The 23,474-nt window shown below is 38.6% G+C and overlaps 2 protein-coding genes across 7 annotated transcripts in view; one reads left to right on the forward strand and one right to left on the reverse strand.

The window, feature by feature from the left end:
• The window catches only part of LOC145533337 (uncharacterized), a 40,629-nt gene extending 34,158 nt beyond the window's left edge, over positions 1-6,471 (reverse strand). The window contains exon 1 of the mRNA XM_081560542.1: positions 6,281-6,471. The gene's annotated coding sequence lies outside the window, so the exon portion shown is untranslated. The remainder of the gene's footprint in view (positions 1-6,280) is intronic.
• GDI2 (GDP dissociation inhibitor 2) overlaps positions 1-23,474 on the forward strand; it is a 30,329-nt gene that overhangs the window by 2,649 nt on the left and 4,206 nt on the right. Inside the window, exons 2-8 of one of the 6 annotated variants that reach the window (XM_081560533.1) lie at positions 9,497-9,604; positions 9,703-9,793; positions 12,559-12,787; positions 14,911-15,045; positions 20,446-20,644; positions 20,904-21,035; positions 23,242-23,341. In XM_081560533.1, coding sequence (XP_081416659.1) covers positions 12,775-12,787; positions 14,911-15,045; positions 20,446-20,644; positions 20,904-21,035; positions 23,242-23,341 — 579 coding nt within the window. In that variant the 5' untranslated portion in view covers positions 9,497-9,604; positions 9,703-9,793; positions 12,559-12,774. Of the gene's footprint in view, positions 1-9,496; positions 9,627-9,702; positions 9,794-12,482; positions 12,788-14,910; positions 15,046-20,445; positions 20,645-20,903; positions 21,036-23,241; positions 23,342-23,474 lie in introns of all 6 variants that reach the window. The other 5 variants (XM_081560528.1, XM_081560531.1, XM_081560532.1 and 2 more) reach the window with 5 other exon arrangements.

Raw genomic sequence — 23,474 nt, forward strand, 5'->3', positions numbered from 1 at the left:
CTATGAGAAATGCAATGTTCTATATAGTTGAATTTTTTAAGGAGTTGATGGTTTTCCCTTTAAAGACCCGTAACTTTATTTTTTTGAGGTATAGTAAGTGAGGAATGAATTTGTAAATGTACTGAATCATAGAAGCGCCTTTTCAGAACCAGAGTCCATAAAACATAGTTGGGAAATACCACTTTCCCCAGTCAGCCGAAGCAGTTTAAAGACAGCACAGTGAAAAAATTGAATTGATCTGGGGATTAAAGATAAATCAAAAGAACCATAATTTTTAGAAAAAGGTTTCAGATGATATCACAGCTTCTTTAACAGACCAAGGAATGTAATGAACACCTGATAACAAGATTTCACACCGGGAGGGTTAATTACTGGGTTCTGCGGTAACACAATGGAGCCATTGAGGCCTCCTGAGCTCTGTGGGAACTTTGGCCTTCTAAATCCTCTTAGACAGCTGGGCTTTGGTAGGTAGTTCTACAATCTGCTTTTCCTTTTTTCCCTCTTTGCTTACTTTGGTGAGTAGGCTGGGGCCCATGGACATCCTCTGACCACTAATTTGCTGTATCTTGATTGACTTTGGGCTTGGCAGTGAATTCATGAATCTTAGAAATTGTGTGCTTAGTCTTAAAAACAGTAATACACGGTAAAACGAGGGCAGCTAGCTCCACAGCTGCTTGTGCTTCCCAGCGGGATTTTGTGTTTTGTTCTGCGTGGTAATTTTCATAAGGAGCTGTGAATCAAAAAAGACACTTTAGTGATATCTAACCAGGTTGTTCTCAGCATTATTTGCTTAAAGCGTTGTTTTACATCCCAGACATACTTTTCCTCTTTCCTCTTTTCTCTGTATTAAAATTTGTGATGTCAAAGAGTTTTTGTACCTGATTTAAAAAAATCTTGAATTGCCTTTTGTATTTTCTCCTTGAAAATCTTTGCCATTGCTGTTAGAGTTCTGTGGACAGAGGACATTTTGTCCACTGCAGTAGTGATCACAGGACCGATACATGCAGTTGTCTTATTTTTGAAAGGTATAAATACTGTGTAGGCAGTCTATATTTTAAATCAGCCTTAAGCATACTGGTCCAGTAGAGTAGAAGTAAATCAGATATATATCAGCATTTTGAGGTAGTAGTGAGACGTTGGTTAGAAAGACCACTAGGTAAACCTGTGGCTCACACGTCTGGCCATTGTGCTTGTTTATGGTCAGTATAATGGCAAACACACCTGTCTGTGAGTAGCTTTGTGTTATCTCAGGGGTAGCTATAATATGAGTTAATGTGAGAAAGTGCTGTTAAGAGAGGTCAAATGTAGGGGAATTCTGATACTGAAATCAAAAACTTTCATAAAGAAGGAGGTATTTAAGCTGACTAAAATATAATAAGCAAGGTGGGGGAGGGGGTTTAGATGAAGGTAATCAAAAGGTACAAACTTAAGTTATAAGATAATTAAGTACCAGGGATGTAATGTGTAACATGATAAAGAGACCACTGCTGTACGTTTTAAGTGAAAGTTGTTCGAGTGAATCTTGAAGCATTCTAATCACAAGGAAAAATTTTTTTCTATTTAATGTTGTATCTACATGAGGTGATGGATGTTCACTAAACCTACTGTGATACTCAATTCAAGATGTTTGTAATTCAAAGCATTATGCTTCACATCTTAACAGTGCTGTAAATCAATTAGATCAATACTGGAAAAAATTAAAAAATACTGGTAAGCTTTGAACACAAGGAATGATTTTTCTAGGCAGAGAGAGCAGTGTAAGTCAGTATTACAAGAGAATCGATGTTTAGGGGATGAGGGAGTTGGGAAGAAAGCATGTCACCAAGGATGTTGAAGACAGTAGGCTCAGAAGTTTGAATTTCATCTTCTAGCCAGTAAGACAGGATTTGAGCAGGAATGATATAATTAGAACCAAATTTCAAGATAAATAACTTTTGACAGACATTTGAAGAAACATTTTGTTGAACACTGGCATTCATTTTTATTATGTTATTGCTGTAAGATACATACCACTGAGATGAAGTGATTTTTTTTTTCTGGTTAGTACATTTTCCTTATATTTCTAGACAAGTAGCTTTCAAAAGGCACTTTTCTTTAACATGAGTTGTTAGGTACCTTGTTTTCTGGATCACATTTTGTGTGCTTTTACTTTGTTTCTTTTTTTTTTGTTCCTTTAATTATACCAAAAATTTTAAATGCTGGAGGATTTAGAGTGTTCATGGAGCTTAGTTTGGTCACTTGGAAGTTGTATCAAAATATTGTGTGTTCTAGCTCTATTCTCTTCAAGCCTAGGTTGCCCTTAAGTTGGAAGTGGCCGGGGTGGAGGGGTGGGTGCAGTATAACTAATTGGTCCTTCCTGACCATCACCACACATCTACAGAGACTAGAATTTTGCTGCAGCTGAACTTTAAACATTTTGTTTAATCTGGTTACTTTTTTATGTAGGACAGCATGAAGATGCCATTAACATAAAGAACTTGGATTCAGGGCGTGAGCCCAGTTTGGATGAATGACCCTGCCTGAGATTGCCTGAGATTGCTGTGTGCATCTCATTCATTAGTGCATGCATGCATTCATTCATTCACTTATGCACATTGAGTACCTGACATGCTCTCAGCCGAGAAGTAAAAGATAAACAAGGCATAATGGCAAAAAATAAATAAATGAAAAAAACCAAAAACTTGGATTCTGAAGATGGTTCTTAGTTCTGGTTATTTTATCCATCCTGCTGCTACTGCTAAGTCGCTACAGTCGTGTCCGACTCCTTGCGACCCTATAGACGGCAGCCCACCAGGCTCCGCCGTCCCTAGGATTCTCCAGGCAAGAATACTGGAGTGGGTTGCCATTTCCTTCTCCAGTGCATGAAAGGGAAAAGTAAAAGTGAAGTCGCTTAGTCATGTCCGACTCCCAGCGACCCCATGGACTGTAGCCTACCAGACTCCTCCATCCATGGGATTTTCCAGGCAAGAGTACTGGAGTGGGGTGCCATTGCCTTCTCCGTTTATCCATCCTAAAAGAGATCAATCCTGGGTGTTCATTGGAAAGTCTGATGTTGAAGCTGAAACTCCAATACTTTGGCCACCTCATGCGAAGGGTTGACTCATTGGAAAAGACCCTAATGCTGGGTAGGATTAGGGGCGGGAGGAGAAGGGGACGACAGAGGATGAAATGGTTGGATGGCATCACCGACTCGATGGACATGGATTTGGGTAGACTCCGGGAGTTGGTGATGGACAGAGAGGCCTGGTGTGCTGCAATTCATGCGGTCGCAAAGAGTCGGACACGACTGAGCGACTGAACTGAACTGATTTTGGATGAGTCTCTGTATATTCTCCTGGTTTGATCCCTGGGTGGGGAAGTAGTGAATTTTAATTTTGAATTGTTAGTTTGGGAGGATATTAACGTTTTGGGATCATTAATATATACCCTATACTCAGATATGATTCATGTTTTATCAGTAAGTTGATAACTTCGTTCCATGTTGTAAAATTTAAAGTATTACATTTGTGCTACGATGTATTCTCTTGGTAGTGTAAAGCAATCTTTTATCGATGGTTTAGTAGAATCAGTGAACCTGCAAATTTATTAATTAGCTTTTATCATGTTTGCTCCAGGGCTCTTTAAAGATAGTATCAGCTCTTTCGACTGCGGAATCTTTAAATTATTGGGTCCTTTATTAGGCCTCAGCCTCCAGAGGTTGTCTTAGAGCCGTGGTCCAGGGAGTGGGTCATGCTTACTTGCAGTGGAGTGTGAAAAGTTATATATAGAAGCTCTGCAACGCTCAAAGTTGCTGCTGTGATTTTGCTTCGGAAAGTTGAACCATGAAGTCTGCTTTTGTAGACTGGAAATGTGACTATTTGGTTTTCCTCTGTTGATGCTATTATCTGTTTCTGAGATTGTAAATATTACATCTACTTTCATATAATATGTTGAATCATATGTTAGTGCTTCTTTTGATTTTTAAGCAAGGGACTTGGTTTGGATAATACTGGAGTTAAATTTTACGGTTAAAATACCTTCAGTTCTGTTTATCAAGACCTCAGTTAAGAAAGTTAAAAGTCAAAAAAAAAAAAAAGTTAAAAGTCAATCTGTGGATGAAGGTATCTGCAGTACATGCAGCCAATAAAGCATTTTAAAATATCGAGAGTATATAAGGAATTTTTATATAACAGTAAAAAAGAGAAAGCCCATTTTAAAAATGGGCAAATAATATGAATAGATACTTAACACAAGTGTTGGACAAGATATGAAACAACAGGAACTTTCATATGTTGTTTGCACAAGTATAAATTCGTAGAACCATTTTGAAAAACTGTTTAGCAGTATTTGTACTCTCCTTGATACATATCCAACAAGTGCATGCATAAGAAAGACATCCTGAGAGTGTTGATCGAGCATTATTTGTAACAGCCCCGAAGTAGAAACTATCCCAATGTCCATCAGTAGTAGCATGGATGAGTAAGTTATGGCATATTTGTATGGAGTAGTCATTCAGTAGATTCCTATGACTTTGTTACCGTAGTGTGGTCCATGCTGCAACCCCTGAGAACTTACTAGAGATGCAGAAGGTTAGGCCTCACCCCAGATACATGGATTCAAAATCGATAGTTTAACATGATCCCTGGGTGTTTAATAATAAAGTTTGAGCAGCACTGCTTTCCTCGGGATTCTTGAAATTGATCCTGGAGCAGCAGTATTAACCTCGCCTGGGAGCTGGTGAGGAATGCAGATTCTCAGGCTCCATGAGGACCTGCTGGCTCAGAAGCTCTGCAGGGGTGGGGGTCCTTGCAGTCTTTTAACAAGTGTCAGGGTGATGTGGGTGCAAAGTGAACTCTCAGAATCTGCTTCAAATTTACGGGTGATGACCAAGTCAGGAGCACACTGAGATCCCTTGCTGGTGGAGTTAGGCAAATCTGTGTAAGTCCACAAAGTCAGATTGTAGGTTATCAGGCCCTGTGGTTTTCGACACAACTACAGTGCTGTTGTGGTACACTGAAAGCAACCAGTATGTAAAGGAACGGCCTCGGGTAAGGAAGACTTCGCTTATAAATACAGCCTGCAGGCTGGATTTGGCTCCTGTACTTGGGGACCCCTACTGTATAGCAAGAGTAAGAAAATTTAGACTGCAAGTAAATCATCGATGTTGACTGAAAGATGTATTCTACAAGATTCCATTTATTCAGAGTTCAGAAACTCTGGAAAAACAAATCTTTGCTCTTAAAAGTCATGAGTGTGGTTGAGGCTGAGAAGTGATTGTGGCTAGAGGTGGCCTACGGGGGTTCTCAAAATATGTTGTTTCTTGATCCAAATATAAAAAGATGCACCTTCCTGGAGTAAAATTTGAACCTGATAGTAACTAATTTAAAATATTTTAAAATATTAAAATGAATAGTACATTATGGAGGAAAATTTGAAATGTGTGAATTTTTTAAGATAAAGATATCAGAGTCAGGCTTTGGGGGGAAGAGATTGTTCCCTGTTGTCTGGAGTCTCGGATAAATTTGAGAAGCACTAGGATTTATAATGGAGAAGGCAGTGGCACCCTACTCCAGTACTCTTGCCTGGAAAATCCCATGGACAGAGGAGTCTGGTAGGCTGTAGTCCATGGGGTTGCCAAGAGTCGGACACGACTGAGCGACTTCACTTTGACTTTTCACTTTCATGCATTGGGGAAGGAAATGGCAACCCACTCCAGTGTTCTTGCCTGGAGAATCCCAGGGATGGGGAAGCCTGGTGGGCTGCCGTCTATGGGGTCGCACAGAGTCGGGCACGACTGAAGCGACTTAGCAGCAGCAGCAGGATTTATAAAGTTACCTTTGTCCTTTAAAAAAAAAACAGCTATTATCATCTAAACTAGGGTATAATGATTTTGAGTGAATGTGTATCCCATCTCTGTTTCTTCTCATTAATCTATTAATTGGATTCTTTCTTAAACCTCTCTCACCCCTTCTTGATTTGATATGTCTCAGTATACTCATGTTTTATTTACCTTTTTTTCTGAGAGTGATTGTTTTAATCAGTCGGATGGTTCCTGGATGCTTCATTTAGGGCTCTAGTTCGCAAACTCTTGGTCTCAGGATCTACTTACTCTTAAAAATTGAGGACCCTGATGAGCTTTTGTTTGTAAGAGTATCTCTCAATATTTATGCTATTAGATATTAGTGCTGAGAAGTTAAAAAATTTTTATTAATTCACTTAAAGATAACAAAGATAAACTCATTATATGTTAATGTGAAAATATTTTGAAGTATAACTTTTCTAAAACAAAAAAATGTCTTACCTGCTTTGGCGTTCAGTCTTTCATGGTTTTTGTTCTAGCTAAAGTATATGAAGAAAATTTGGCCTTTCTCGTGGCTCAGTGGTAAAGAATCTGCCTGCGGTGCAGGGAGACACAGGTTCGATCCCTGGGTCAGGAACATCACCTGCAGGAGGGCATGGCAACCCACTTCAGTATTCTTGCCTGGAGAATCCCATGGATAGAGGAGCCTGGTGGGCTATAGTCCATGGTGTCACAAAGAGTCTGACACGACAGAAGTGACTTAAGCATTCACATACATGAACAAAATCAGGCTTTAGACAGATGTGTAGTTGGAAGGAGGAGGAGTATTTTAATAGCCTTTCAGATTGTTGTGGCTATGCTTTGATTTATACCAAAACACAAATGGCAAGTTTTTCTAAAGATTAATTTGCAATATGAAATTTGAAACCACATCAGTGAACATTGTATACTCTATTAGATTAAAATACATTAATCTGGCTTGAATTTTCAATTCTACTTTTAGCCCACTGTATAATTTTGTAACATCATTGGTCACTTGGAAAGTACTGGTTTACTAAGTATTGCAGATCTTCTGAATTGTTGACACATTTCATTATGCAGTATCAAAAACTCATATTTGTTAATGTCACTGACCCTGGAGAAGGGCATGGCAACCCACCCCAGTATTCTTGCCTGGAGAATCCCATGGACAGAGGAGCCTCCGGGCTACAGTCCACGGAGTCGCAAAGAGTCAGACAGACACGACTGAAGCGACTTAGCATGGATGCATGCAATGTCACTGATGTTGTCTGAAAGGATCTGACGTGCCCGTGGTATGGAGATAAGTTTCCCAAAATTCAAATTTTCAATAAAGATTTTGACTTTTGTTTTTGGCAGCAAACACTATCAGTTAATTTTCCTTGACATTCATTTTTGTGAAAATGTCTGCCCAGTACTTAAGTCTGAGTGATCATAGTTCGTCAGTCAGTTATTTGTCCAAGTAAAAATGATGATCCATGAAAAACATAGCTAGTTCAGCTTATAAGCCAATCACCCAAAAGGCTTTCCTAGACCCAGCATTGCTTTATATATACTTCCCGTTTTTCTTCACAGAATATTTAAAATATGGGTGTTGTTTAACAGAGGTGACTTTTTATGCTTCATCAAGGACAGTTTTTTTAAACTATGAGTGCCTTGTGGTGAAGAATATAATGACTAGTGCAGTTGGAGCCACTGCCTTCATTTTATCCACCATGCTATTGCAAATGTAACACAGTGGGAAAAAATGAATAATGTCTTAGTGTTGTTAAGAAAATAGTTTTAACCTTGGGACTGAGAGGAATCCACTGACCACACTTTGAACTCTGGTTGTTTTAGGGATTTGTCCTTGAAGTTACATCATACATTGTCTGTACAAAAAGCAGTTCAGTTCATTCAGTCGCTCAGTCATGTCCGATTCTTTGTGACCCCATGAATTGCAGCACGCCAGGCCTCTCTGTCCATCACCAACTCCCTGAGTCTACCCAAACCCATGTCCATCGAGTCGGTGATGCCATCCAACCAGCTCATCCTCTGTCGTCCCCTTCTCCTCCCGCCCCCAATCCTACCCAGCATTAGGGTCTTTTCCAATGAGTCAACTCTTCGCATGAGGTGGCCAAAGTATTGGAGTTTCAGCTTCATCAGACCTTCCAGTGAACACCCAGGATTGATCTCTTTTAGGATGGATTGATTGGATCTCCTTGCAGTCCAAGGGACTCTCAAGAGTCTTCTCCAACACCACAGTTCAAAAGCATCAATTCTTTGGCGCTCAGCTTTCTTCACCGTCCAACTCTCACATCCATACATGACCACTGGAAAAACCATAGCCTTGACTAGACGGACTTTTGTTGGCAAAGTAATGTCTCTGCTTTTAAATATGCTATCTAGGTTGGCCATAGCCTTCCTTCCAAGGAGTAAGCGTCTTTTAATTTCATGGCTGCAGTCACCATCAGCAGTGATTCTGGAGCCCAAAAAAATAAAGTCTGACACTGTTTCCACTGTTTCCCCATCTATTTCCCATGAAGTGATGGGACCAGATGCCATGATCTTAGTTTTCTGAACGTTGAGCTTTAAGCCAACTTTTTCACTCTCCTCTTTCACCTTCATCAAGAGGCTCTTTAGTTCTTCTTCACTTTCTGCCATAAGGGTGGTGTCATCCGCATATCTGAGGTTATTGATATTTCTCCCAGCAACCTTGATTCCAGCTTGTGTTTCTTCCAGCCCAGCATTTCTCATGAGGTACTCTGCATATAAGTTAAATAAGCAGGGTGACAATGTACAGCCTTGACGTACTCCTTTTCCTATTTGGAACCAGTCCGTTGTTCCATGTTGAGTTCTAACTGTTGCTTCCTGACCTGCATACAGATTTCTCAAGAGACAGGTCAGATGGTCTGGTATTCCCATCTCTTTCAGAATTTTCCACAGTTTCTTGTGATCCACACAGTCAAAGGCTTTGGCATAGTCAATAAAGAAGAAGTAGATGTTTTTCTCGAACTCTCTCACTTTTTCGATGATGTAATGGATGTTGGCAATTTGATCTCTGGTTCCTCTGCCTTTTCTAAAACCAGCTTGAACATCTGGAAGTTCACAGTTCACGTATTGCTGAAGCCTGGCTTGGAGAATTTTGAGCATTACTTTACTAGCATGTGAGATGAGTGCAGTTGTGCGGTAGTTTGAGCATTCTTTGGCATTGCCTTTCTTTGGGATTGGAACGAAAACTGACCTTTTCCAGTCCTGTGGCCACTGCTGAGTTTTACAAATTTGCTGGCATATCGAGTGCAGCACTTTCACAGCATCACCTTTGAGGATTTGAAATAGCTCAACTGGAATTCCATCACCTCCACTAGCTTTGTTCGTAGTGATGCTTTCTAAGGCCCACTTGACTTCACATTCCAGGATGTCTGGCTCTAGGTGAGCGATCACACCATCGTGATTATCTGGGTCATGAAGATCTTTTTTGTACAGTTCTTCTGTGTCTTCTTGCCACCTCTTCTTAATATCTTCTGCTTCTGTTAGGTCCATACCATTTCTGTCCTTTATCAAGCCTATCTTTGCATGAAATGTTCCTTTGTAATTTTCTTGTACAAAAAGCATTAATTACTAAAAGAATGTTTAATGACAGGCTTATTAAAAAAATTATGTTTGAAACGTGCTATAGCACTTTTCCTTCCTTTGAAGATGTTTATCCTTTCCCTGTAGGAATGTATCCTGTCAGGTATAATGTCAGTGAATGGGAAGAAAGTTCTTCACATGGATAGAAACCCGTATTATGGAGGAGAGAGTGCATCGATAACACCGCTGGAAGATGTAAGTACTAGAGTGAATGAAGGTGCCTTTTGTGCTTCGAGTCTTTTCCTTGTGAATCTCTACTTATTATGGATGGTTTCAATTCTGTTTTTAAATAGATTATCTGTAACTTCATGATTTTTGGGAGCCCCTTGTTTGGAGCTTGTAGAAGAAATGTTCCATAGTCACCTCTGTTGCCATTCAGAGCAGGTACCTGTTGTCTCTTGGAGGTAATAGAGTGTAGACTGAACGGGGTACGTGGGGGCTGCTTCTTGATGAAGACCTGACACACACCAGTGCTGATCACAGCCACTCAAAAGATTTTATCCCTGTTTTTTCAGATGGCAAATAGTTTCTGTGGGATATCAATCACAGAGATGGGCTGAGAGAACCCAGGTTATATGACTCCAAAGCTTAGTGCCTTTTTATTTTATTGAAATATAGTTGATTTACAATGTTGTGTTAATTTCTGCTGTACAGCAGAGTGATTCAGTTACACATATGTATATATCTATGTGCACACATTCTTTTTCATATTTTCTTTATTTTATTTTTTGGCTGATCCCATGTTGTTGCAAATTTCATTAAATTTCAGCTGAGCTATTTAAAATCCTAAAAGATGATGCTGTTAAAATGCTGCACTCAGTCTGCCAGCAATTTGGAAAACTCAGCAGTGGCCACGGGACTGGAAAAGGTCAGTTTTCATTCCAGTCCCAATGAAAGACAATGCCAAAGAAAATTCAAACTACTGTATAATTGCCCTCATTTCATATGCTAGCAAGGTAATGCTCAAAATCGTCAAGCTATGCTTCAGTAGTACGAGAATCAAGAACTTCCAGATGTACAAGCTAGATTTAGAAGAGGCAGAGAAACCAGAGATCAAATCGCAAACATCCATTGGATCATAGAAAAAGCAAGAGGATTCCAGAAAAATACCTATTTCTGCTTCATTGACTATGCTAAAACCTTTGACTCTGTGGATCGCAACAAACTGGAAAATTCTTAGAGATGGGAATACCAGACCACTTGACCTGCTTCCTGAGAAACCTGTATGCAGGACAAGAAACAACCAGTTAGAACTGGACACAGAGCAACATTCCAAATTCCAGTAGGTCAAGGCTGTATGTTATCACCTTCCTTACTTAACTTACCTCAGAGTACATCATGCAGATTGCTGGGCTAGATAAAGCACAAGCTGGAGTCAAGATTGCTGGGAGAAATATCAATAACCTCAGATACGCAGATGACACCACCTTGATGGCAGAAAGCAAAGAACTAAAGAACCTCTTGATGAAGGTGAAAGAGGAGAGTGAAAAAGCTGACTTAATACTCAACATGCAGAAACTGAGATCATGGCATCTGGTCCTAACTTCATGGCGAATAGATGGGAAAAAAGTGGAAATAATGACAGATTTTATTTTCTTGGCCTCCAAAATCACTGGGGACCATGACTGCAGCCACAAAATTAAAAGACACTTGCTCCTTGGAAGAAAAGCTATGACGAAGCTAGACAGCATATTAAAATCAGAGCCATCACTTTGCCGATAAAGGACCGTATAGTCAAAGCTATGGTTTTTCCAGTAGTCATGTATGGATGTGAGAGTTGGACCGTAAAGAAGGCTGAGTGCCAAAGAATTGATGCTTTTTGAATTGTGATTGTAGAGAGTCCCTTGGACAACAGGGAGATGATACCCAGTCTATCCTAAAGGAAATCAACTCGGGAAGAACTGATGCTGAAGCTCCAGTACTTTGGCCACCTGATGTGAAGAGGTGACTCATTGGAAAAGACCCTGATGCTGGAAAAGATTGAGGGCAAGAGCAGAAGTGGGTGGCAGAATATGAGATGATTCAATAGCATCACTGACTCATTGGACATGAGTTTGAGCAAACTCTGGGAGATAGAGAAGAACAGGGACGCCTGGCTTACTGCAGTTCATAGGGTTGCAAAGAGTCAGATATGACTTAACGACTGAACGATTAACAACAACAATTTTTGTGGCTGCATAATACTCCATCATGTATATGTAAAACATCTTCTTTATCCATTCCTCTGTCGATGGACATTTGTTTCCATGTCCTGGCTATTTTAAGTCAGGTATAAGAAACTTTAGGGTGAATGTATCCTTTCTAACCATGTTTTTCTATGCTTGAATAGTCCGAGAATCTAGAACTTCCAGATGTACAAGCTGGATTTAGAAAAGGCAGGAATGGGATTACTGAACCTTATGGTAGTTATTTTTAGTTTTTTAAGGACCTTCTATACTGTGCTCCATAGTGGCCTTACCAATTTACACCAGTGTAGGAGGGATCCCTTTTCTCCACACCGTCTCCAGCATTTGTAGACTTACTGGTAATGGCCTTTCTGACCAGTGTGAGATGATACCTCATGTAGTTTTGATTTGCATTTCTCTGGTTGTTGAGCATCTTACCATGTGCATTTTGGCCATCTGTATGTCTTTGGAGAAATGTCTGTTCATATCCTCTGTCCATTTTTTGATTGAGTTATCCTCTTTTGTAATGTATGTTGAGAACTTGGGTTCCCCACCTCCTTGCACTTGGGGTTTTTTATTGAGTGAATATATACAAACTTTGTTTATTTTGTTCCACCTTAGCAATAGGATTCATGAGTTTGAGTGAATGTTAAATTTTAAGTTGCAAGCTGCTTTTTATCCAGAGCCTCAAACTTTGCAGAACTAGTATTTCAGTAACAGTTTGTTCTGCATTCTTGCTAGTAAAGAGCAGACACATACCACCTCTGCAATATTTATTTTACCGTTTATTAGTTAGTAATGTATTTAATTTATAGATATGTTAGAATATTGCTAAGTGGTCTAACTGATTAAAAATGAAATGCCCTTGTTGTCCTTTTCCTCATGTTGGTGGTATTTAGCTATATCAGAATCACTTCATCAAAAATAGTTGCATAATGAAAGTTAAATTTTGTCACATTATGGGTGTTTTTGTTTTTGTTTTAGTTATACAAAAGATTTAAGATACCTGGAGCTCCACCAGCATCCATGGGCAGAGGAAGAGACTGGAATGTTGACTTAATCCCCAAGTTCCTTATGGCAAATGGTAAAGAATTCCAACTTAAATTTGTGACAGGACATTGACTCCGATTTGAAAGTAGAAAGTAGCTGTTGACTCTTAAGAGAGTATAATTCCGAGTAGGTGGAAGTGGATTTTGTTGAATGGAACAGTATGGTGAGTAAAGGCTTCAAGGGTCAGTACGTTAAGAATGGAGGGAGGAGGCACTGACTTATCAGTAATTGGTTTTGGAGAAACAAAATTATGCTCTGGCATCATACACATCAAAATTGTGTTTGTAACAGACTTTCCTCTTGATACTTGGTGACAATCTTAGATAACTGGGCCTTCAGAAATAGCCGTTTTAATTTTTTTCTAGTTTGTAGGCTTTCACTGTTACTTTTTCATTTTAATTGTTGATATTTTTAATTAGAGCAGCTAAGTTTCTATAAACTGCTGTGATTTTAGCATCTTTTTCTAAGAGGTTGAAAAACTAAATTGTAGTCTATGTCCCATGAAAATGTTTGTGCCACTCTTTCCCCCTTGGAATTTGTGTTCTATAGTTTGTTTCAGTGGAAGGATCTTATTTGAATTTAATCTTGAATTTAAAGTTAAATAATTGAATTTTCTTTCGGTTAATTGTAAATACAAAAAGTTTATTATTTAAATAATTAAAATTAGAAAACACAGATAAGCAGAAAGGAAATAAAATTTGCATAACCAAGTCTTATCATCTTGAAACATGGTTAATATTTTTGTGTATAATTCACCAGTTTTTCCCCCCCCTTCCCAGTTAATGTCTTTTTCAATCATTATACTGTGAATATTTGAGAGAGAGAGAAAGGGAGGGAGGAAGGGATGGAATTGGGGTGAGGTGGTGGGGGGGTGGAAGAGAGAAGTCCCATTGTCTACTCCAGGAAGTATAGCATGGGGATTCAGGCAGGGCTCTTTTAAGACATTTCCTTTATGTTGCCAAATTTTACTTTCGCCAATAGACTGCAACTGCCACTTCCCCAGTACCTTTACCATGCCCACATATGATTCATTTTAGGTTTTGTGAATTTTGTCATACTAAAAGATGGAATAATGGATTTTTAATATATATCTGCTTACTAGAGGGTGAAATGATTTCTAGAGTTCATTGGCTTTCATACCCTTTAGTGCTTTCTGCTTTGCACATTTTTCTATAGACACTTTTGTGTTTTTCTTTATTAATGTCAAAGAGTTCATTATAAAGGCTGTTAAATGCCCTTTTAAAGTATGCTGAAAGTATCTTTTCCAGTTTGTCATTGGCCTTACATATAACTCTTGTGTTTTATTTCTGTACAAAAGCTTTTAGTTTTCATGCAGTCATTGGTTGATCTTTCTGTTACTGGTTTTGATTTGAAAGGCTGTCTTTAGAATTTTAAATTCTAATATCTACTTCTAATGCTATTATGGTTTCTTTTTTCCACTGTATAAATAAGTTCATCTATTTTACTGAATGAATAAATTTATTTTATTACCCCGTTGTTTGAGAAGTAGAGATAGAAATTTGTTTTTCAAATTGATCAGTTGTCTCTCAGCATCATATATCTTTTCTACTCTGATTAGGAAACTTTCATCATATATTAAATTCTTATATGTGAATCTCTGTTTTACACTGATTTATGGACTAATTAATTTACAGTGTATTGAAACATCTGACTGCATAAAGGTCTCCTCGTTACTCTTTTTTATTCTCAAAAAATCTTTTTTGATTGTCCTTATGTGTTTATCCTTTCAAATGAGTTTTTAAAGTAATTTTGTTTGGTTTCTCAAAGACGTTTACTACTTCTAGTATACCAAAATTTCTTTTGGTTTATCCTAGATTTTTCTTGATCCAAAACTAGTGTTCATTTTAATAAATATAAATTGACTGAGAAACTGAAAAACACAAATTCCTGGAAAACTTTGCCTGAGTTGCCTCTCTTTAATATGCAGTAGGAACCTTAAAGAAACTCAGACCTATTTGTAATAGTACTGTAATTCTAAACCTCATACTTCTAATATTATTGTATAAATTTTACAAAAGCAAGTTGATAAAGTTATTCACCTTGAAGTTGCAACATTTTTTAAAAGGCTAAATTTGCCAAACAATAGGTCTGCATTCTCACTGTCCTATTAGAAATATGGCTTTGGGGACTTTTGTTTGTAGGAGCTAACAGACGATGCTAAGAAAAAATTGGAAAGCCATTAGTATCAGTAAACTACTTTTCTTTCTGCTCACTTTTGAAAGTAGTAAGATGTAAGTAACAGTTTGAATTATGTGACTCCTACAGGTCAGCTGGTTAAGATGCTGCTTTTTACGGAGGTCACTCGCTATCTGGATTTCAAAGTGACTGAAGGGAGCTTTGTTTATAAGGGAGGAAAGATCTACAAGGTTCCTTCCACTGAAGCAGAAGCCCTGGCATCTAGTAAGTAATTTCATATTCACAGAATATTAAGACTTTATAATGGAAAGAGATCTTAGGGATAAAAGTCAAAGTCCCCTGAATTGGCCATGCCCCCACTCACCCAGTCAGCATAGAGTCATTGGATGTCTGTTATGTGCCAGACATTCTTCTCGGCAGTTGACAATATGTCCATAAACAAGATGTTCAAAAGTGCCTCCCCCTCTGAAGCCTGGAGAGCTTCTGTCTGGGAGCCTGTTGCTGATGAAGCTGGGCCTTCCTGGGTCTAGGGTCTCTCTTCAGATGAATAATTCATATGCATTGCTGTCTCGTGGAGTGTTTCCCGTGTGCTAGGCTCTGTGGGAGATGCTTCACATTCTTACTGATTTGCGAAGCCTTTGTGAGGTCGCGTTTCCAGTTTATAGGTGAGAAACCTCAGGCCTGAAATGAGGTAGCAAGTGAGAGACACGAAGGCACGGGGACCCTGGTGGGATGCTGCAGAGCCCATGAGCTGATCGCCGTCTGCACTGACTGCCAGTGCCACTGTCCCGCCTGCTGTCCTGGGGGCATGTCTGGTCCCTGGTGCTGTGCCCACTCTCCAGCATCTATCTCTGTTCCTAGGAGTTCCCAATGAGGATGGAGTGATTTTATTTCTTGCCCCAAATGACTTCCTCTACTGGCTCATGAAAGACTCCAAGTTAACATCTTCTGTTCTGAGTCTTATTAAATAGCAAACACCCCTAGAAAAGACCTTCTGTCCTTTTAAGGTGATTTTGTTGCCATGAGGAATGAGCAGTTTGAGGAAGGATAAATGTGTATAACTGAAGGGCAGATACATTTTCTAAGTGCTGTAGGAGTTCAGAGGAGGGGAAGATTTGCTTTTGGAGAACAGGAAAAGTGCCAGTAAATTCTCCAGGAATTATTTTGGCATTAAGAATGGGAAAGATTTCTCACCTAAAAACCTTGTTTTTTTGGCAGTTCCTCTAACTCCATTTATTTACTTCTTACTATTAGGGGAGAAAATATTGGGCCTAAAGTGTTGAAAGACACTATAGCTAGAAAGTAGAAAGTAGCACTAAGGATGGGGGTCGGGTTGGGTGTGACAGGTGGTGAGGAAGGAGCGACTCCTGGTTGAGTGGATGGAGTCCTTGCTGTGAGCCTGGGTTAGAAATCATTCTTGTCAGTGACGCACATCTGATGTAAATAAAGTGTCCTCATAGAAATCAGAGTCCAGGAGTTTGAAAATTCTTTTAAGCACCGTTTGTGGTATGATTTTTTATTTTAAAGTTTTATGCTCTCTTGAGCTCTTACCTATATTAATAGCTTCAGCCACCTTCTTCATTTAAAAAAAGTTGAAGGATTTAACCTTTTGAGTTTTATTTTTCCCTTTTGATTTAATATTTTCAAACATGTAAAACAGTTACATGACTTGAAAGTCAAAGTTATATTAAAAGATATATTTAGAGTCTTGTTCTTACCTTTGCCATTCCCTTCTTTCCACTTTGTTAGGTGGTCATTTTTACTTATTTCTGATTTATCATCGTGTTTCTTTTTGCAAAAATAAGCAAATGTATTTAATCTATATATTTTTCAGTTTAGATTTAGTGAGGTTTAATTTACGTACAAGTAGGATTTACCTGTTTTAACATACATTATTATGAATTTTTGCTAAATCGCTGCCTTATTGTCAAGTGTTTGTATTAATGGGCAGGATTTTGAAGGTGGAATGACAGGACAGTTCTAGGCAGAATGAATAAACAGGATAGGAAACATGTAGAGGGTGGGAAGTTCAAGAGAAAGATATAACCATTGTTTTATACTTTAATAATAGCTAACATTATGTATAGGCACTTGTGCACTAATTATTTGTATATAGTGTCTAAGTTGATTTTACATAGCCTTTCATAACAGCCCTCTGAGATGTGCTATTCTTGGCATATACGTGAGGGAACACTGAGGTATACAGGTGTGAAAGAACCCATGAATCGCATAGCTCATGATTAGTGAGAACTAGTTTGAAGCCACATTTGTCTGACTCAGGAACCCCACACTTAACCACTGAACTATGTAGTATGTAAATATATAGCTTCTTAGATATTTTAACAGCTGCCACTCAGCCTCTAATTCTTTTTTTCTCTGTGTTGCACTCTGTGGGCTGTACTACTCCATGGACTGTAGCCCGCCAGGCTCCTCTGTCCATGGGATTCTCCAGGCCAGAATACTAGAGTAGGTAGCCATGCCCTTCTCCAGGGAATCTTCTTGATCCAGGGATTGAACCCAGGTCTCCCACATTGCAGGCAGATTCTTTACCATCTGAGCCACCAGGGAAGTCCATGTAGTATGTATAGTTTCTAAGATATTTTAACAACTGGCACCCACCCTCGAATTCTTTTTTTTCTCTGTGCTGCACATTTCCAGTGCCTGTGGCTGTTTGTCATATAATATGCTGTCTAGGTCTCTTGGCCACTTTTCTTTGAAAATTCTGACTTGCCAAGATTACCGTATACATGATAGAATCGAGCCAGACCAGACCTGATGCTTCAAATGTTGTATGCTGACTCAGTTCCAGTGGAACTTTTATTTTCCTTGGCCAATGTATTTCTATTAACATAGCCTAAGTGGAGATAATGGAGGATGAGGAGTCTGGCATGCTGTAGTCCATGGGGTTGCAGAGAGTCAGGCAGGACTGAGCGACTGAACAACAGCAAGAAGCCCAAGTTTTTGTTGGGTTTTTAAGGAGTTGTATATAATGTTGGTTCTTGTGATAGGTCATGATGCCGACTAAAACCTCAAGGTTCCAATAAGTATTTGTTCATTGGTCAAATGTTCTTTTAGTCAAGTAAACGAGAAAGATATTTGGCCTGTAGAGTAATGTTGAACACAGATACTTAGAAAAGTTTGAGACATTTTCCTGAATAGCATTGAAATGTGCCCAGCAAAACCTTGTGTCCTCAGTTGAATCTTTATCTTGTTCTCACTGTTCCTGCTGTGAGGCATCTGTGTGTCGGGGGCACCTTTGACAGTACAGAGCCAAGTGGCCGGGGGCTCCTGGTGGTCAGGAGGTGCGCCAGCCGCAGGGCCAGCTGCAGCCTGGGGTGAGGCTGTGAGGTCCACCGTTGGAACGACACATCGTGTTCCATGTCTCAGTGCTTTTCCTGTGACATTCATTCTACTTAATTTTTTAATTCTCTTGTCAGATCTTACACCTGTTAATTGGAATGCTTTTTCCTTTTCTCTTACTGAAACTGCTCTAAATTATTGTAGCTTTTTTGTTTTAAAAGTCTTGACATAGGTGTCTGCTTCGGTAAATAAATCTCAACGTGCAAGTACATGAAAGAAGGTAAACCCATTTGAAATGAAGTGAAGGCACAACTCAACGGACTAATTGTGAAAAAGTTTTTGTAGTCCCATTATCATATAATTTGAGTATTTTCTTTATATATTGTGTGTCCAGGATATGAATGTCAACTTCTTTTATATTCACTCCCGTTGGACATTAATTAGTTGGAGTGAATATTTATTGGGCACTTGTTATACGGCAGGTATCCTTCTAAGAAGGTCTGGGATAGGGAGGGTGCAGCAGGGGAGAAAAAGTGAACAGAAGTACTTTCCCTGTTTGTGCTTCCATTAGTGGGAGGGTGGCTGTGCATAATAAGGAAAAGCATTTCAGCTGGTGATATAATCAGATATAAAAGCATATCAGATGGTGGTGGAGATGAAAGGAGAGGGTGTGGGTGGAGCTGGTGTTTTAAATAGGGTGACCAGTGAAGGCATCATCATATAGAAGTAGCTGTTATAACAATTACATTGTAGGAAATTGTACATGAATCTTTTAAATTAGGACCTTTTCAGAGTGAGCCTCGGGTCTCTCAGATGTTGGCGATCACACGGGGATTTGGTTCTGACACAAGGACCGGAGGAGCCGCTTAGAGAGGCTCCTTTGTGTTGGGAGAGGCTCCTGTCAGGCTCAAGGCTTGGAGGAGGCAGGGAGAGGAATCAAGAGGAAAGAAGAGAAACAAATGGGGAACTGAAGGAAACACAGTAGATTTTCATTTTTATTTTAAAAGATGCTATGCGGTAACTCCACAGTTAGCTATTGGTAAGAGCTCTAGGTTCCAACAGACGCGTCCACCAGAGTGACTCCTGAGTTGTAAGTGTGTTGGCGTAGTGACTTGTCTTTTCTTTGGCTCTCACGCCTTCCCCTGACGGCTATACTTGTGTCTTAAGTAGCGTAATAGAATATTTTTAGCCTTATGCTTTTTACTGTGTATGCATTCTGTCCATTTTTCTAAATTTAAAAGCTTAGTTATAAGTATTAATTAAAAAGGTTAAATGTAGTCATCTGTCAATGAATCGTCTCATGATCATTTTAATTTTCAGTTTTATTGATTTCAACTATTGTCTTGGGAAAATGTTTATAAAGTATCAAAATATTCAACTGTCAGCGGATATAAAAGAAATGGTTAAGAATTTTTATGTAAAGCTCCAGTTGTTTTTAAAGTTAGCTGTATGGTTTAAGAAAGGGGCAGCAGGAGAGGGACCCAGGAAACTTCTGTTTTGACCTTGTCTTTCTACCAGCTGTTCACAGCAGTGGGAATCTTGACCGGTAGGAGGAGCTGAGGGCTTCTTACGTGGTGGCTCATAGCTTTCTCCTCACCTCTTTTTTAGTGTAAAAAGCAGTGAGCTGCTTATCTATCTAGGACTTCATTCAGGTGACTGGAAGCGTAACCAGCATCTAAATTTCTTTGAGGTCACTGTGTTCTTGGTATCTAAGCTGCTTTTCCATTAAATGCCAGAATGTATCTTAGCATACAGAAAAAAATGAGCATTTAGAATTTTAGGCAGTTGGAGTACAGATCAGAGTTGTGGAAAGAACATTCAGATAGATGCCTTCATGAGTAATAGTTTTTCAAAGTTGTACCTAATAAATATAATTAAACTTGTTACATTTAATTAATTATGGGTTATAATTACTTGTAATTGTATTATAGAATTAAAGACTTAATAGCTGATCTGTTGTAATTATGAGAAGCCCAAGTGTCTCAGTGGTAAAGAATCCGCCCACCAATGCAGGAGACTCTAGTTCTATCCCTGGTTCGGGACGATTCCCTGGAGGAGGAAATGGCTACCCACTCCAGTATTCTTTCCTGAAGAATCCCATGGACAGAGGAGCCCAGGGGGCTACAGTCCATGGGTCACAAAAGAGTCGGACACAGTTTAGGGACTAAATAATTATGACAGTTTATTTCAAAGTATTATGAAACTGTCAGTTTATTTTAAAGGTTCCAAACTTCTGTATTTTAAATTACACATTGCATTGCAAGAGCCTAAGATAGCAACATGGGATATTTAGACTTTGCTCTCACACTTTCTTTTCCTCAGTGTCCTGTTGTGAGTGTGTCTTTTTGAAAAATTCTTTTTTAGGCCTAATGGGGCTGTTTGAAAAACGTCGATTCAGAAAATTCCTGGTATATGTCGCCAATTTTGATGAGAACGATCCTCGAACTTTTGAGGGCATTGATCCTAAGAAGACATCAATGAGAGAGGTGTATAAGAAATTTGACTTGGGCCAAGATGTTATAGATTTTACTGGTCATGCCCTGGCACTTTACAGAACTGATGAGTAAGTCTTCTGGTTTTTAGATTTATATTTTTCTAGGAATTTTCACTGAATTTCCCAATTCTGCAGAGTGGAAATTCTAACAAAACAAATACATAGCTGTATTATACTATGAAAAAGAAGTTCTAACTTCAGTTTAGTGTTAGAGCCTTATAAGTAAAATATGGAAGTACTGAATTGAAATCCTTTCAGAAAACGTTTTAAATTGAGCAGAGGAATGCAAACCAGAGTGCTTTTCTAATGTTCGTTTCCTTTTGTCTAGCTATTTAGATCAGCCATGTTGTGAAACCATTAATAGGATTAAACTTTACAGCGAGTCTTTGGCAAGATATGGCAAAAGCCCGTACCTTTATCCACTCTACGGCCTTGGAGAACTGCCACAGGGATTTGCACGGTGAGAGCCCACCTTTAACCTTATGCTGAAACCCCTCTGATCCTGAACTGCATCTCAAATGGTAGCTTATGAGACGTGGTTGTGAATGAGACAAGGTGTCTGTGGGTAGGGAGGTGCTTTTTATTTTTAGTGCAATAAAACTTATATACAATGAAATCACAGATCTATGGTTTAAAAAAAAATGAGTTGGACGTATATGTAGACCTGTGTAACCAAAACTCCCGTCAAAGTGTAGGACTCCAAGAAGTTCCTTTGTATCTCCGCATAGTCACCCCAACCCTTACTGTAACAGCTGCATTTGTAATTTTTATCACCAAGGATCACTGTTGTCTCCTTTTAGTTTATGTAAAAGGAATAATATATGCTCACTTTTACCTGGCTTTTGCTTAACAGTATTTTTGAGATTCATCCATATTGATGCATGTGCTGGTAGTTGTTTAAACAATATTGAGTGGTTTTCCATCATGAACTGTGTGAATGTACCACATTGTCCTGTCGATGGACATCTGCGTAGTTTTCAAAAAGTTTTGGGGTGTTACGAATGAAACTACTATGAACTTTTGTGTAACAGTGTGTATGGACCTCAGTTGCCACTTCTGGGTACATACGTGTCCAGGTGTGGAATTGCTGGTTGATATGGCATGTATATGTTTCATTTGATGAGATACTGCTCAACAACTTCCCAGAGGGGTCGTAGCATTTTGCTTACACTTAGGAGTGTGAGAGTCCTGGTTGCTCCACACCCCTGCTAGCGTTCAGTATTGTCTTTTTCAGCAGGTGTGAAATGCTATCTTATTATAATTTTAATTTGCATTTTCTGAGGACTAATGTTGATCACCTTTTCATGAGCTTGTTTTGTGTAATTTTGTGGTGTGTTCATTTCTTTTGCACATTTTGTTATTTCTGATTAGCTGTTAATCACATTCAGTGAGTTTTAAAATTTTTTAAAAAGTTTTTTCAATAGATCTAGAATTTCCATTTTTAAAATACAGGTTTCATTTTTATGGTGAGGTTTTCTGTTTATTAATTTTGATTCTCATGAGTATGTAATATTCTTGAACATAGATCTTTGAGCAAGGATATTTGTCCCTGTACATTTTTATAGTAGCTGCATTTTATTCCCTGCATGTTTTAACATCAGTAATTTGGGCATCTGTTTTGATTGCTTTTCTTTTTTCCATGTGTGTAGTAATCTTTATATAAAAAAGTTATATTTTATAATATGTATATTGCACATACTGATTGGTATACGTGGTAGAGATGCTGGATTCTTTCTGCGATGAGTGTTGATTTTGTTTTGAGTTGCAGTTAAATTATTGACTATTCATCTTGAACTTTTGGAGGCTTGATTTTATACTTTGTTGGTGGTGGGATCTTCTGTCTGGCTGAATCCTTAGTCCTAGCATAGTTAGGTGTGGTCCTTTCGTGATTTCATTGGAAAGTGCAAGAAATGTACCAAATTCCTCTAATATGGCATGATCAAACTCATTTATTCTTAGGGCTTGTAGCTGTGGTCTCCGCTCAGGTCTTTTTGCTTTTCAGCTGTTGCTTTTAATGGATTCCTTGGGAGTCTCTCATGTGTATAAGCATTTCTGAAGTTACTAAAGGATTTGAAGAGATTTCGTAATTTGGCTGCTTCCCATTTTGGAAGATTTTTTTCCCCACAATTTTTATCTCCTCGTGCAGTCTACATTCTGTCTATGGCAACTTAAATCAGTAAGCCTGCGGACTGGGAGGTTGGTTCTTTCAGGGAAGAACCATACAGACCACATGAAGATCTCATGCAGTTGCTTCCTTTCAAGTCTCTTGTCTAGTTTCTGCCTGTTTTTAGTCAGTATCCAGTGCTTCCTGATCATTTTTTTGGTTGTTCAGAGTTTTGTTTATATGCAAGAGGAACAGACTTATTATAAAGCTGTTCTCTTGTTACTGGTCAGGGTGGGGTTTTTTTTTTTTTACTATATTAATAACTGAATGTGAGACATCATTTACATGGTTTTGACTGTTTAGAATTGATGCTTTAATGACTTAAACTAATGCCTTTTGGAAGGAAGTTGAACAAATGTTGCCTATTATTCATGCAAGTCTAAGAAAGGAGACTAGTTTAAACAGTTATAAATTACTAATTGTAAAGTAATTAGCCCCCAACTAAAATAAATAAATTTATTAAAAAAAAATTACTAATTATAAATACTTTTTTTTTTCCTAGGCTAAGTGCTATTTATGGAGGTACCTACATGCTGAATAAACCAATTGAAGAAATCATCATGCAGAATGGAAAGGTGATTGGTGTAAAATCTGAAGGAGAGGTACGTAGCTTTTACAACTTAAAAAAATACCATATTGTAAAGAAAACTTTATTGTCTAGTAAGTACTTAACTTGGTATGGACATTGATCCCGGATTTCAGACCACATATGTTTTCTTTATGGTAACTGGGTGT

The sequence above is a fragment of the Giraffa tippelskirchi genome, chromosome 13, assembly GCF_054371585.1.
Source record: "Giraffa tippelskirchi isolate mGirTip1 chromosome 13, T2T-mGirTip1v1.2.pri, whole genome shotgun sequence".
Classification (NCBI taxonomy): Eukaryota; Metazoa; Chordata; class Mammalia; order Artiodactyla; family Giraffidae; genus Giraffa; species Giraffa tippelskirchi.